The sequence below is a fragment of the Condylostylus longicornis genome, unplaced genomic scaffold (assembly GCF_029603195.1).
Source record: "Condylostylus longicornis isolate FDR11 unplaced genomic scaffold, ASM2960319v2 ptg000045l, whole genome shotgun sequence".
Taxonomy (NCBI): Eukaryota; Metazoa; Arthropoda; class Insecta; order Diptera; family Dolichopodidae; genus Condylostylus; species Condylostylus longicornis.
Genome location: NW_026578014.1, coordinates 398,985 through 415,489, shown reverse-complemented (window position 1 = coordinate 415,489; position 16,505 = coordinate 398,985). Strand labels below are relative to the sequence as shown.

Sequence of the window (16,505 nt, the reverse complement as noted above, 5' to 3'; positions counted from 1 at the left end):
AATTCATTTCTTGAATAATTTTAAGCCAAATTACTTAATTTTTTGTCCCCCAGTAAAATCCCACAGTAAGTGGGTAGTCATTTATATACGTATAACAAGGAAATACATATTTTATAGATATGTAATTTTCTTATGCACACTTAATAATGGCAACTATAATAAATCAAAAGAGTATGTGCTTAAGATAAATTGGTAAAGATTATATTTCTTTTACGTATAATAAAAATTATATTTGATTTACAATTGAAACTATGCAATAAATGAATTGACTAAAAACTACTTTTAAAATGAGACAAAAAAATGGAGTATTCAGGGAATATCTCAAAAAAAAAATTTAAGAGAATAAGGAAAAACAAAACTCAGGAAATAAAAAGTTAGAAAAACTATTCTGCTATTTATAAATTTTATTGCTCTCTTTGTCTAAGTTGTTTATTGGGGCTACTTTCAAATTATTATTAATCTGACTGTTAACAATCAACTACATTAATATTTTCACCCATTAATATGTGATTTCAAATAATTTTTAGCTTTGTCTTAAAGATTCTTTATTTTAAATAGGAGTAAATCCATATAATTAATGGAGGACATAAGGCATTTGTGTCTTGCCAATAGGTGGTGATTATGAATATAATTATATAGAATCTATATTTTGTTATTTAACAAATTCATCTAACATCTACAAAAAACCAAAAGAAGGGGAAAATAAATTACTGTCAATTTTTTCTTCTTACATAATTCTTAACATTCTTGTTGTGGTCTTTATAAGAACCCAATATCTTACAGAATACAAAAACTGACGTCGTAATTTCCTAATAATATTATCTCTGTGGAAGGGAATACAAAATAACAAAATGAAAAATAAATCAACAAGGATAACAAAATTTAGCTTGTTAAATTCTTTTTCTTGTTTGTTTTGATTTTTTTTAACGTGCATATAGCTCAGGAGTGTTTTTGTTCCGTTATAATATCTCAATACAAGAAAACAAAAAATTACTAAATCGTGATGTTTGTTTTTCCATTTCCATAAAATACCCAACTTTAATAAATTTTTAAAAATTTTTTTTTACTTTATTATTAATTTTTGTTTTTTCAACAGGGATTCAACAAGGATTTAACAAACTTTCTTTATTCTATTAGTTCTTATAGGACTTTTAGATGCTCTTTATTAATTTACATTTAAAATTTTACAAGACATTTTATATGTACAAGAAAAAATATTAACTATTCATCTTGTTAGTCATAAGATACTACATGATTGTACTATATGATTATCTGTTTAAAAAGCAAAATCACTTCTTATAAAGTATAGTTCAATTGAAAAATCACAAATCATGATCACTAAATTTTATCAATTAATGCAGGGCAAAAAAATAACCTCCTTATTAAGAGAAACCAAGTAGCAAAGCTATGAGTGCAAAGAAAGCTCTGCTTAAAACTCTTAATTTTTTGTTTCAAATTTTCGACAATAATACTGCTATGACAGTAAAACTTCCTAATAATTTAAAATTTAATATTTATTTCAGGATTTTTCAAAAATTTAGCTCTAGTGCTCAAAATTTGATACAAAGCACGTTAAATAAAACTGCAAATCTACAAAAGTGACTTTAGTCTTTAATAAATCTTCGCTACAAAAGCAACACACTCGAAAAATTATAAAAAATTTTTTATAAATGCCACAAAAGTATTTTACGTTTTAGACTAAGACAACAAATCTACGTACGTTTGTGCTCTCATAAAAATGCCCGATATTGGACGTATTTTAAATCTGGAAATATACTATTTTCAGATTTTTTTATTTTAATTTTTTTTTTTTTTTTGCCATTTGTTCTTAATTTTAAATTTAACTTATTTATTATGTAATTTTATACAAAAATAATGGTATGTTTGTAATTAAACATTGTACACTCTATGCGAGCAGACCTCGCTCTTCAGAGAAATAAATAAATAAATAAATAAATAAATAAATACTAATCTACATATTTAGTTTCGGCATTATTTAAAAGAAGATTTTTAAGGACCATGTTAAAGTTTTAAATAAATATTTAAATAATAGAAAATCCCCTAATTGTCTAGAACTTATCGTCTAGATGAAAACTGCACATAAATTATACAAAGTTATTTTTCAATATAGGAATGAATTTTTTAAAAGTAATACTTTCAGACATTCTAAATGAAATGTCAAACAATGAACAATATAACACCATTCGAGAGAAATTTAATTTACAACTTGTATAAAATATGAATATTCAACAAGTATAATAGTTCATAGCATTGTACAACATTCGTTGGCAATGAATGTAAGCATTAAAATATCAAACCTTGTTGGTAGAAGTGGAAATATATTTGTTTATATGAAAGTGGATACATCTCCAAATATGTATAACATATTAATATATAGTATAATTTTGCTTTAAAATTTATGTAAAGGTAAAAATATTTAATAAAAACCAAAAAAAAGGAACGTTAGTGGCAAAATCGTTTACGTTAACCTAATAATGTTATAAAGAAAAACAAATTATGATAAAACCAAGAAAATTTAATAAAATTCTTTTTTATTGAAATATTTACGAAATTATAAGAAAATTATCAAAAATAAAATTTGAAATTTAATTAAATTAGAGAAAAGAAGTAAAGATATTATATGAAGTGTACTATATAGTATTAATCACATAACAATTTATTAACTATAAAACAATCCTTCTGCTGTTAATTGTTTATACAATTATTATTAACGGGCAATATTTTATTTGGAAAAAAATAATCTACTTATTTTGACGCGAAAAATAAATAATCAAATATTGAATTAATTAAATAAACTTTTATATAGGAGTTGGTATATATTTTTGTCGAATATACATTCCAAACAATGGGGCATGAGTTGCTTTCATATACCAAAAGCAATTCTCTGTATCGTGGCAGTGCAAAAAAAATTTTCCAATGAGATATCTGTCGGGTGTCGGTCCGTACTGAAATTTATGAAGCACAATTCAGATCTTAGCAACAGGACTCCTGTTAAGTATCGACGTTCATATCCACTCATTTTTAAAAAAATATTCAATATAATTATATTTTACAGTCGAAACGGTTTTTATAAATATCAAGGACAAGTAACCTGTGTCTTTACTTAAAACCAATATTCTTTTTCTGCATTATCTAACGTAATAAATAAACTTTTTTGAAATTTAATTCTAGAGTCGTATTAGAACGATTAACGAGTCCCACTCTATTTGGTAAACGCTTTGCATACTCTAGGAAGGTTAAGTAGTTGGGGGTAACCCTAGATGATCGCTTTTCCTGAAATACTTGATTGTTAGGTCCATCCTCACGAATGCGTCCGTGGTATGATTCCGCAAGGTGGAACCGCCAGGTGGGCTGACCAAGTTGGGGAAACTGATTTATTTGGCAATTACAGGAGCAATGCGGACGACTCCCACGGTCGCTTTCGACACATTTGATGGACTGCGGCCGCTGCATCTCTTAATTGCGCGTGAGGCTCGTTTCCGAAACGGAATCAGAGCTGGGGTCGGGTGGGTACGGAGTACGGTTGGGGACGCGGATAAGCGGAAGTCTGGATCCATATTCCCCGATGTTTCAAGCTGAAAAACATGCAATAAAGTGAACTTAGAAAAATGATATAAATTCGCACTCCGGGAGGCAGCGGCAAAAGGGCAATGAGATCAAGAAAAAATTGCTTTGTCAATATCTCCCTTCAAGAAAAAAAACGTTTCTTTGTCTGACGAATTAAACTTTTTTCATGAATTTAAATAGTTAATTTATTTTTTAACTACTTTTGCAATAAAACAGCAAGAATAAAGAATTTTTCTTTTTCATTTCTAACATATTAAATCGTTCAAACTTTGTTTTAATTCGTTAACACTTCTATTTTTTATGTCTCGAAATTAAATAATATAGAAGTGAAAAATTACTTTAGAGTTTTGAGACTTTTTGTTTCACAAAGTAAACTTTCACTCTTTTTTCCCTTTCACTTTTCCATCGTTAATTTACAAGTTTTGTTAAATACACCTACACATCCAGATTTATATTTTATAAAATATTTGAGAGAGAATAGTGGTCGGCCGTAACGCCTTACTTTTCGTTTTAGTATAGTTAAGACTTTTTTAAACTGTACACACCTTAAAAGCAGAATTTACGAAAGAAAAGCTAATGTTATAGGAATTAATAGAATTGATCATTTCATATTAACAGTTAAAGAAATTTTTTAACTCTTGAAAAAAATCTTGAACTCCTTTTTAGAATCAAACGTCTCAAATTTCAACTTTCAAATAAGTGTTCGCTCAACAATACCAGAAACCGAGTAATATATAATTTAACAATATTCAATCTTAGGTATGTCAAACAATAAGAACTAATTTGTCATACCTCTAAGAAACATTACAGACTTGGTGCAATAAGTATGCAAATACTCTGCAATATTAGCACGAAAGACATATTTCATAAAAATATAAGTAAATACATAGATATTATACACACTTACATATTTATGTAATTATACTTAAATTTATTAGTCATTGAAAGTTAAAATCTCCCAACTACATATAAAGAAAAGATCAAAATTGTAAGCATAATGGGAAGAATGTGAAGTCAAGTCACATTGTTTATTATACTTTAATTACAAATACGCATATGATATACGTACGCAGGCAGTACGCAGTAGTATTTAAGATTTTATTCTACTCTATGAAAATTTTTAATGAATTCATAACACATAATGCTAAACTTTAGCTTCAAAAAGAACAGTTTAGGGAAAAAAATGTTTTTTTTTTTTTTTTTGTTGACTTTGAAAAACCAAATGCCTCATATATTTTAAATTAAGATTTTATACTTTTTTTTGAAATAAGGTGGTTTAAGAAGTTATTACAAAATAAAAATTGTTGATTTCGTTAATATATACTAACATACATACATATGTGTATATTAATATATATATATGTATATATATATATATTTAACAAATGTATAGCAAAAGTTGAATGTAATTTTTAAGTATAAATGTCAAGGCGATAATTGTTGAATGTCAAGGCATTTTTAATGTTGAAATTCTAAAACAGGCACATATGTACATATGTATACATATGTAGGAGCATTTCGGGTAACAATGTCAATAACATTTTGAGTAGCTGACAATATTTTAAAATGCAAGAATAGTACAAGGGCAAACGTATTAAAAAATTTTGAACCTCATGGTTTTAAAGCTTTACATAACTATAGTAAATTTAAATACAAAAATAATCTTTTTTGCAATTTAGAAAAAAGAAAATAAAACAAGATGTTGCGCTTGCCTATTAGGAAACAGTTCAAGAAAATTTTATTAAGACTATAAATTAAAAATGATTATATACAATAAATAAATTTATACTTGTCTAAATTAAAAATTTAATACTTTTAATGTGCATACTTATGTGCTCACAAAACACGACGAGCGTTCCGCAAATTTTAGGAGAAGTTCTCACACATTTGCGATGAAATAAGAATTTTATTGTCCTTTAAGGAAGTTCTTAATTATATTTCTTATAATTTTTATAAAAGATTATAGTTTTTTAAATTAGAAATTTAATAAATAAATTTAAAAATATTTTTTTCCTTAAATTCATAATAATGTTATTTTACATTTCTTCGTTATTTGCTTTACAGATCTGTAAGAATATATAAGCAAAAAATTGTATATTTACTAAATAATACTAAAACTCTGTCATCACAGTACCTAAATGAAAATTTATTCAAAAGAATCTTAATGAACTGGTAGACTAAATAAATAGGTAAATCTACTACATTTATTTTTTTTCCAAAAAAAAAACTTTTACAAGAATATTTTTAATAGTGATAAAAGAAAAACAAATTTTATTTTTCACTTTATTTTTATTAAATTTTAGAAAAATTAACTTTCCAGCATTTAATTTTAATATTTATTTCGTTTTTGTTTGTTTTTTGCATATGCATTGTACGCCCAATTGGCCAATATGAATTCATTTTTTATTATTTATATACAGTTAGACCATTATTTACAAAACATTTAGCGGTTAAACTAAGCAAAGTTATTTTGATTTAGGGTTAATACCTTTTTAGATGGTGAAGTTTTAAGATCAGGTTGAAATGTTTGAGATTCTAACTTAAAAAGCAAAAATATGCTTTTGTGAAAAATCACAATAGACTTCTTAGCAACCTCAGTTTAAAACTGTAGTTTTTAAACGAATCGGATAAGAATGTCTGCACATTTTGAAATATATATATATTATCCTTTTACGAGCAGTACATATAATTATTAAAATTAATAACAAAATCGTACTAATCGTACTTAATTAAAAATCGTACTGCAAATTTGATATAATTAGGTATAGAACTGAATTATAAAGAAATTAATGTGGTAACCAAAATAAATTTACAAAACAGTTTATATTAAAAGTAAATTTCAATACATATTCATTTTTATATTTTGACGCGCATCCTTAAATCACAAATTATAGAAAACCGAGATTTTGCTGTATACTAAAAATATTTTAACTACTGATATTGACCCTGAAAAAAAAAGTCAATTTGAATTTATAGCCTAAGGTCCTCTTTACATACTTAAGGCTAAATTTTTATGAATTTTAATGAAACAAAAAAAAGAAATTCTTTTTGTTTTTTTTTTTTCAAGATAACAAGAATGAAAAAAATTTCTTGAATAATTTTAATTTTAATGTTTATGGAAATTTTTTGTTTAAGTAAATACAACTTTCTTTTCTTCTTTTTTTCTATATGAAAATTAACTTTTTATGTGATCTTTCTTTTAACTTTCCTTCTTTTTTGTTTTCTTTATAATTTTTTTTTTATAATAATTGTCCTTAAATTTTTTTTCTCTTTTTTGTAGAAAATAAAGAAGTAGAAGAATAAGTAGAAGACGACGATTAATTAAATGGCAAATAATATCCTTTTTGTGTTATCAGTGTGTGCGGTCACATTTGTGATAGATGAAATAGCAGCAACTAGAAATATTGGATTCATAGTAAGTGACTAAATTCTTTCTATTTTATTTCTTATGTAGATTATTTTATATACAAGTAAGTATAGTTGTCGTTCTGTTTTTGAAACCTTTTTTTTTTTTTTGTCACAAAATTGTTTTTTCCCGTAATTAAATTGTTGTACCTGGGTGTGCGTTGAAAAAGTGATTTAAACATATAAATAGCACACTTCAAAATTAAAAACTTTAATAGATTAATTTTCTTTCTGAATGGTTTAAAGTTGAAAATAGTTTTTATTTCACAAAAAAAAATTAATTAAAACCAAATCAGAATGAAATTTTTAAAAAATGAAAACTCAATTTATCACAATACAAAAAAGCCTTTTGCTTTTCTCTTATTGGGTGATGATTTAAATATTTTGTGCATATTTATAATAAACTTAAGAATTCCAAAACAATAACTAAACTAACTAATATTTTTTGACTTACACTGAATGATTCTTTAACCTGTTTAATATTATTTTTACATATTTTGTTTGAAAATTTAATTACAGCCAAAAAAATATCAAAATTCCTTTTCAAAAGGAAACTCATAAGTATTTCTGATTTTGCACTTTCAAGCACCTAATATAAACACTAAAACTAAAAAAATCCCATCAAATTCCATTTAACTCAAAATATTTCCTGATGCTTCTCCAGGTTCATATTGCGCACAGTTATAGTAATGTACAATTATTAATATGAACTGTTTCCTTTCTTTTGATTTTCTATTACTATATAAGTTTTTCTTTTCATGAATTTTTTTTACAAAAACTCTAGGGAACAAAAGGTAAACGTGACAGTAAAGAGGATGAAACGGAAAGTGCAGCATCATCAGTATTAAAAGCGACTATATCACCTCTATCCGCAGAGGCTACAAATCTAATTGAAAATGAAACAAATGGGATTTCTAGTGGAAATAATGAATTGTACTTGAGGTAAATAACAAGGATTTATTATTATTTGTTTTTTTTTTAATCTATATAAAAAGATTTTATCTTTATAATCATTTTTTTTTTGTTTTGAAATCTTAAATAGAACATAGAAATAATTGTTTTTTATACACTTCCTTTAATAACGATACTGTCGCGTAGGTTGAAAACTTTTAAATTTTTTATTTTTATACCATAATTACAGTGATTTATATCACACTCAACAAACTAAACATTGCGAAAACAATGCAAGGCTATTTAAAATATATGAATGCAATATTTAAGTATAATGGATTTACAGAACTATTTATAAAATTATACATTCAACGTATCTATGTGCAGTTTAATAATAAATCTTAATGGATGATGAAAGAGATAAAAAAAAAGAGCACATTTAAAAAATTTTATCAATAATTACTTAATTTAGATTATCTTAAAAACTTAAAAAATATTCAAAACATAAACCGTAATAAAAATTAAATTCTCTTGATATTCCATATTGTAAATTTGACGTTTTTTATACTCACAATGCTGTGATAGTGTAAATAATGAATACAAGAAATTCGTATTTAAAACTTCAATTTAATGATTGCTTTCAAATAATTTTATACTTGCAGTAATCTACCAGATCGTTCATTGTTTAAAAGAACACCATCTGGTTTTATTGGTAGCCGTGGTAAAAAAGAATATGAGTATCCTGAATCTAATAATGGTAATTTAAATTTTGAAGAATTCGACCCAACCTATTTAGAACATAATGCAGCCTGGTTTAATAGTCTTCAACAGAATTCTAAACGAACACCAACTGGTTTTGTTGGAATGAGAGGTAAAAAGAAACCAGCATCAGGATTTTATGGTAATTGGCGACCCATTTTTGCTTTTAAAATGTATAAAGAAAAGTTTTATTCTTAACTGAATAACAGGTGTTCGTGGTAAGAAAGATTCAAGTCTTGATGAACTATATCAACAATTAGAAAATATATTTGAAGATTCACCTGATTATAACGATCAATTGTATAGTGCTACTGAATATTTTGATAATGAAAAACGTTCTAATCGAAATGGTTTTGTTGGAGTTCGAGGGCGTCGTTATCCTTATGGTCTCGTCCCACATTTAGAAGAACTTGATAAGCGTGTACCAAATGGTTTTGTTGGAATGCGTGGTCGACGTTTTGATATAAATGAATTTGAAAATGATATATATGATCAAGCTGAAAAACGTAAAAATAATAATGCTTTTTTTGGAGTACGCGGTAAAAAAGATGTTTCAAAACAACTGAGTCAAATGAATGAGATCGATAAACGATCACCTTTAGCATCATATTTTGGAGTTAGAGGAGAGAAGCGATTATTTGTGAGTAAATAAAGCAAACATAAAAATACGTTAAAAAATTAATATATATAAACTATGTTTCCATTTATTCTTTTTTGGGTATAAATATAGAATTCAAATGGATTTTTTGGAACACGAGGAAAAAAACAACCATATGAATTTCGTGGAAAATTTGTTGGAGTACGAGGAAAAAAATCTTTCATAAATAATAGTGGTATGGATTTAAGTTTAAATGATAATCTAATTGATTCTGACATCGAGAAAAGGACACCAAATGGTTTTGTAGCAATGCGAGGTTAAGATAAGGTAAGCGATTGTTTACTAACAAATATAATAAAAAATGTGTTCCCTAACTTTTAAAGTTAGTAATTAGTCAGAATTAAATTCAGTTGTTCTTACAAAAATTTTAATACACATTTGTATGTTAACAATGTAATTATACTTTTACATGTTATTTTTGATATGAAAAAGTCCTTATATACATGACAATTCCACTACTAAGAGTACTATATGTACTTGTCACTTTGTTACAAATGTCTTATAATTATTCATTATAAAAACAATCTGCAAAAGAATTTATAATAAATTTACATAAATTACCTAAAAAAAAACAAACTTATTATAAGAATTACACAAAAAACAAAAATTTAAATTCATTTTTAAAATTGATTACGGTTGTCATAATTTTTACATTAAATTACATACACCAAAATATTTCAACATTGTACAGAATTAATAAATTGCAAAAGTTTTAAACAAAATTAGAGGAAACTTAATTTTTCTATTATACATATTATACTAAACAAAGTAAAAAAAAGAAAACATATCACTTTCATTTTACTAGAGCATGTCAGTCAAATTCACACATTTTTGTCGTCGAAAATAACGTCATTGCCTTTGAACTTTGAATATAATATTAAGGTACATATGTATATAAAAAAAACCATATATTATGGGCATGTAAACTAAAAATAAATTTGGGTTTTTACGTTTGTACACAAGTGTATAACACTCAAGCATATGTTTGCTGTTTGTTATGTATGTACACATGTTATTATCGCTATTTAGGGTTTAGCATACCGTTATAATCGTATCAATATTGGATTTGGAAAGGAACCTGGTAAAATTTTCAAATTATTACTAATGAAAAAAATTATATCTCCATAAACTATAACTATTATAAAAATTTGAAAAATTGTATCGTAATTGAATATCGTACTTACGAATTCCAAACATTTGTTATGTAAACTTCGCAACTGCTTTTACGGCGAAAGCCAATTTTATAATAATCTTATGGATATAAAAGCCACCTTTAAAGTGCTTCTACCGACCTTATTTTATTTCTAAGTGCACAACTATACGAACTTTTATTTTAGTGTCAGAAGGATGCTTTATTTTTTTTTTTATTCTCTTTCAAATTGTTGTTCTTATTGTTTACATTGTTATTTTAGTTTACGTAAATTCTTAACTTTTTATATTTTTGTACTTTTTGGAAAAATTTTTGTTTTTTGTATTTATTTTTATGGCATGTTTTTAAATAACTGTAACTTTTCTTTAAGAGCATTTTTCTGTTTATTAAAGGATTTAATGAGCGATTCCTTGTTGTGTACATATCTTGTTTCATTAAACTTTTCCTTTTGCAAATAATTTTATTCTCTTTTTTTGTTTTTGTACATCACTATAAAAATTCAGACAAACATCTACAGGAAATCAAACATAATATAAACAAACCAAAAATTAAAAAAAAAATGTGTACCACATTTACGTTATTCGTTGTTATTTTCTCGAATAAATTTCTGTAGTGAAAGTACATATATGCATATATATGACATATGTATATACATATGTACCATAATTCGTGAAATCTCTGTAGGCCTACAAACACTAATTTTAGGTAAACAATGCTTTTAATGTTGCCAGATATAAGGAGAATGATAATAAATTAAAATTGTTGTTTTCAATTCTCAAACTTATAAGTTAACTGTACATAATGTACATATGTATATGCTAATTTCAAGAGTGATTGCAATTAAAAAAAATTTTTATGTTATATTACAGAAGTTAATGACCTATTCGAAAAATTCATTAACTCAGTTGAATTAATTAAGAATTTGATTTTCTTTCACTAATTGATATCGTGTAGTTTAAAATTACTTATACGTTTTGTCGGAATTTTTCCAAGTGAGTATATTTCAGCCATGATTTTATTTTATGGTTATGCGTTCAGAGGTGTATAAGCTCGGAATACTTTTACTTTTGAAGTTTTTTCACCAGTTTAGAAGTTTTATAGTAATAGTTCTTTTGCAAATTTGCTTTTTTAACGAGCTGTTGTGAATCAGATTATTTGAGCTATATTACAGTATTGTTACCAAAAAAGAAACATGAGTTTTTTTCTATATATTTACTATATTATCATTTTAGCGCCAAACAATCTATATTCCCTTTCGAACGCCCAACATAGAAATTTATCTTTTAAATACTTGAAATATTGTTTAAATTATATAATGCCTATTATTGTGTATATGTATATGTGCCTGAAAAAAGAACCCAAAATTTCAATGTAAAATTTCAAACATGTTTATGAAGCAATTAAAAAAGTGAAAATGAACCTCATTAAATTTTATTCTATATAAATGCAGTGAAAAAACTTTTTCATCTGATCATTCTTTTGTTTTTTACTCTTATACTTTAAAAATATAATATGTACGTATGTATTACACTATTTTACATTACACAATTGTGAAAAAATGGAATCACTGTTTACTCACTTCTTTTATAATAAATTGTTGTTTCAGTTAATATTATTGTTTAGCATTACTAACCCAAATTAAAGCGATGAGCATATACATACGTAGACCTGTAGTGTATTTCATGTAATTATGCATGAGACTCTTGAACAATTAATCATATGCATATGTAAGTTTATAGAGATACTAGCAAATATTTTCACATTATGTTTATATATCCTTGACTTTGCACATCAAATATGTATAACCTTAATTTTCGTTTCCTTGTTGTTTTATAAATTTTTATCACAAATCTTCCATGTTATTTAAAACACATATTATATAATATGATATTATATGCTTTATATTCAATTTATTATGAATTAGTTTTGGGAAAAATTATAAAAAATAAAATAGTTTACATAAGTTTGTTTTCAGAAAAAATAAAAGATATAACTTAATATTATCGAAAATTATATTATGTCAACTCGATGATCTCTATAATTAATGAGAAATCTTAATAAAACAAAAAATTTAAATCAGAAAGTAAAAGTAAGCTACGAAGAATAATATTTCTTCATTATATACTATACTGTATCAACCCGATACCGAATAAAAAACCAACAGTTACCAAGAAAGAGCGCTAGTGTTCCTTCGTATAATAGAAAAAGACTATTTATTATTAGGAAAAAAAAAGCGGAAAAACATAATAAGGTTATTAGTATAAAACAACAAAATGAACGCTATACTTTTGATAATGTCTTTGTATCTAACAAGTCCCAATACTCAATTTTTTTTACGAAATGTTACGAATTTTTGGCCTCGTTGTTGGTTTTTTCTTTAAATGCCACTGATCGTGTCATATTTTTTATTATTTTTTTCTTTTTTTTTACGTAAAAAAGAGATTAATATTTTAAAAAATCTCAGGATATTATACACATTTTTTAAAAAGCTTCCCATCAGCGTTCCCACTTGGATACAATTGTATCCATTTGGATACATTTTTGCTTTAAAATTTAGCTTGGATACAAAGATACTCAAATCTGCTAAAATGTCGAAATTGGATACATTTTAAAATTTTGCTGAAATATGGATACATTTCTTTCTCGAACACTAAATAAATGTTAGAAAACTTTTAAAGTGCTGTAACTTTTATGTGCATTATCTTCCAAAAAATGTTATTTGCCGACTAAATAAAATTTCCCCGTTTTCGTGCTGAATCGTTTTTACCGCATAGTTCAACAGCTACAGAACATATATTTTCTGACCTTAAATTTTAAAATGTAATAGAAATTGCGTGTGATTTCTCAAAGAATTTACTATAAATAATGAAACTCACATTGTTAAATAAAGCAAATTAATATTATTAATGAGTTTATTGGTATAAAATAAGGCGATTTAGTATAATAATTCTACTTTAGGAGGCTGGATACATTTTGGATACATTTTTTTCTCGAAATTGGATACATTTTGTTTTTATTGAGTGGGAACACTGCTTCCCATTTAAATTCTATTGCACGAAAAAGAAAGAAAGGTAGGAGGAAAGAAAAAATGAAAAAAAATTTCAAATTCATATTTCAGTATAGTTTCAAATGTTAATGAGGGAGGATGTATGATTTTTTATGCACATTTTGTATTTCCCAATAAGGTAAGTTGAGTAGTGTCGGCTAACAAAAATTTTAGTAAAATTAATATAGGTTGACACATTTCAACAATTTGAATTATCTCATTTCGGTTATTCATACGTTACTTATAAAATTGTTTCAAATAATTTCAGTTAGTTTTTAAATTATTAAAAGTAAATATGTATGTACCTACTTCCAATAAATTTTTTTTTAAATAATTATTTTAAAACTATTTCAAACATGTTATATTGAGTGCTTCAAAAATGTTGCTGTGCTCTTTTTTCATTTTTTATTAGCAGGTAAACAAGAGCAATCTATTTATAAAATGTCCCTGCATGTGTATGTATGACCTATCTTAATTCTAAACGGAAAGAATTTTAAAATACCTGAACAAAATTTTTAAAATACCTGTTATTTTACAGTCGGAATTTTTGAGTCATTTGGTAAAATACCATTTATTTCAAAAATAGAAAAATATTCAAATCCGGTCATAAAAATATATGATTGTTTTTTCCAAACATTTTAAATATTTTTTTTTCTGAGGTAATTGATATAAATGATAGTAAGTTTTTAATATTTTTTCAAATAAAAATAGAGGTAAAATTTTGAAGTTTATATAAAATTTGTATTTAACAAATAATATTTGATTGTATTTTAGATATTATTTTCTAATTCCCTCTTCAAATTTTTTCTTTACTATGTATTTTTATCAATATTTAAGAATTATCTTTCATTAATTATATTTTCAACTTGACACCACAGTTACTTCCCATATCTTGCGTTAACTTACCCTATGAGAAAAAAAAGCTGTTCACTTAAAAATAATGAAATGCTTTCAGTAACAAATAAAACGTTGAAAGCGAAGGTTGTGTTTGTTGTTTTTCCGCTTTTTTTTAAATTTTAAAATAATTATCAATGAAAATATTAATATATTTTTTTGATTTTTCAAATATATGTTCTAAATTTTACCTGCTTTATAATAAGTGTGAATTTATTTTAATATTTCTTCTCAAAAAATAGCCACTTCGATTTAAAAAAGGCCATATAAAATAAGGTGTGCTTTCAAGTTTCTCTCTGAGCATTGGGACTTGTTAGATATAAAGACATTACTTTTGAGAATTACTCTTGTTACTGTTGGCTTACATGACTCCTATCTATGCCCTATTTAAAATCAAAGTTCGAAACTTAAAAATTTTCGACGAAAAATTAACTTTGCTAAAAACAAGAAGTTCATTATAAATAATGAAAAGTAAAAATTTAATAATCAAAATTTTATAAAATAAATTTATAATTTAATATTGTTAATATAATAAAACATTTTTTTTTCATATTTTTCAGATTTTATTTCTGTTTGTTTTTTTTTTCATCGCTTTCCCTGATAGTTTTTGGAGCGATTATTAGAGCAAAAATTAATATTAAAAAAAATTCCAACCACCTAATAATTATTAAAATTATACATATAATTTTGTATTTTAATTTCCTATTTATATGTATTTAAAATAAAAGTACATATTAACAAATATTATACTTAAAATAATTATTACGTAAAAAAATTTGTGCAACAACAAAAACCCACAAAATAAAACTAAATAAAAATATCGCTGAAGTATATCAACAAAATATTAAACCAATTAAAATAAAAAAAATATAAGTACCTTTTAAATATAAATTGTTCCAAAATTTTTCATCATCAAAATTATGTAAAAAACAAAATAAATAAAAAAAAACCTAAAAATTTAAGCATTAAATCATGTTAAAATTAATTTTTGTAACAATTAAGACGTAAAAATGATTGGTGGAACATTGCTACTATAAATAAATTCAATGTGTACAATATATATTATGTATAACTTTATCGCCAAAATACATAATTTATAAAATTTCCTTCATAATAAAAAAAAAAATCAATATACCCCCAAAATATATACAAAAGAAAAACCAAAAATTATTAATATTACATATGCATATTTATAAAAAAAAAACAAAAATAAAAATACCTGTTTCAGGAGCCCAAAATCTTTATTTCCAACTATGTATTTAATTCTAAATCTTGCTAGATTAAAAATATATATTTATGTAATCGTAATATATTTACATAATTATATAATATATTAAAATAATCATATGTACATTTTTAATTATCATAAATTAAATTTAAATAATCGAAAATAAAAACTTCGATATATTAAGGCTGGAAATATATTGAATTTTTTATTAATTTTTAATAAATATTATATACAATTAGTAATATATTTTAAAAATAAATATAATATAAATGATTAAATTGATTGTGAAAAATATTCTTATTAATACAAAATTATTGCACTTATATAATGTACATAATACATAAAATATATATACGTTGTTGGTGAATTTAATATAAAAGGAACAAAATAAAAAAAATTGCACAAAAAAGCATATTTTACTTTATATATAAACGTACATAATATATCACATACATATATTTATATACATATAATAAAAAATTTATAATTAAAATTATATTAAATATCATTACATATTACACAGTCATTATTTACGATATATTCATATATACAACCTATATTTATGTATTATCTAAGATATATAAAATATAAATTGAAAATATATTTTAATATTAAAAATATTGCTATATTTTAAAAATTTAAATTATAATTATATTAATAAAAAGCATATAACTTGTTTTATTAATTTTAAACTAACACATAATAAAAGTGATATAAAAAAATAAAGTAGTAGTACATGCATACGTATATATAATAATTTTCTATTCGAGTATATAAAGATTAATTAAAATAATTATTTTCTTCCAATAACATATATATATAGCTATAATATCTTGATTTATATAGTAAAGTTTAACTAATTATTCCTTTATGCTTATATTGTATA

General features: G+C 24.3%; 1 protein-coding gene across 4 annotated transcripts in view; it reads left to right on the top strand.

Annotated features, from left to right (window-relative positions):
* Nucleotides 1-15,700, top strand: part of LOC129610591 (tachykinins) — a 58,228-nt gene extending 42,528 nt beyond the window's left edge. For 2 of the 4 annotated variants that reach the window (XM_055523201.1, XM_055523199.1), the window contains 7 exons: nt 5,653-5,777; nt 6,869-7,003; nt 7,778-7,935; nt 8,547-8,785; nt 8,853-9,283; nt 9,374-9,568; nt 14,952-15,700. In XM_055523201.1, coding sequence (XP_055379176.1) covers nt 6,914-7,003; nt 7,778-7,935; nt 8,547-8,785; nt 8,853-9,283; nt 9,374-9,562 — 1,107 coding nt within the window. In that variant the 5' untranslated portion in view covers nt 5,653-5,777; nt 6,869-6,913 and the 3' untranslated portion in view covers nt 9,563-9,568; nt 14,952-15,700. The remainder of the gene's footprint in view (nt 1-5,652; nt 5,778-6,868; nt 7,004-7,777; nt 7,936-8,546; nt 8,786-8,852; nt 9,284-9,373; nt 9,569-14,951) is intronic. The other 2 variants (XM_055523200.1, XM_055523198.1) reach the window with 2 other exon arrangements.
* The last annotated feature ends 805 nt before the right edge of the window (nt 15,701-16,505 follow it).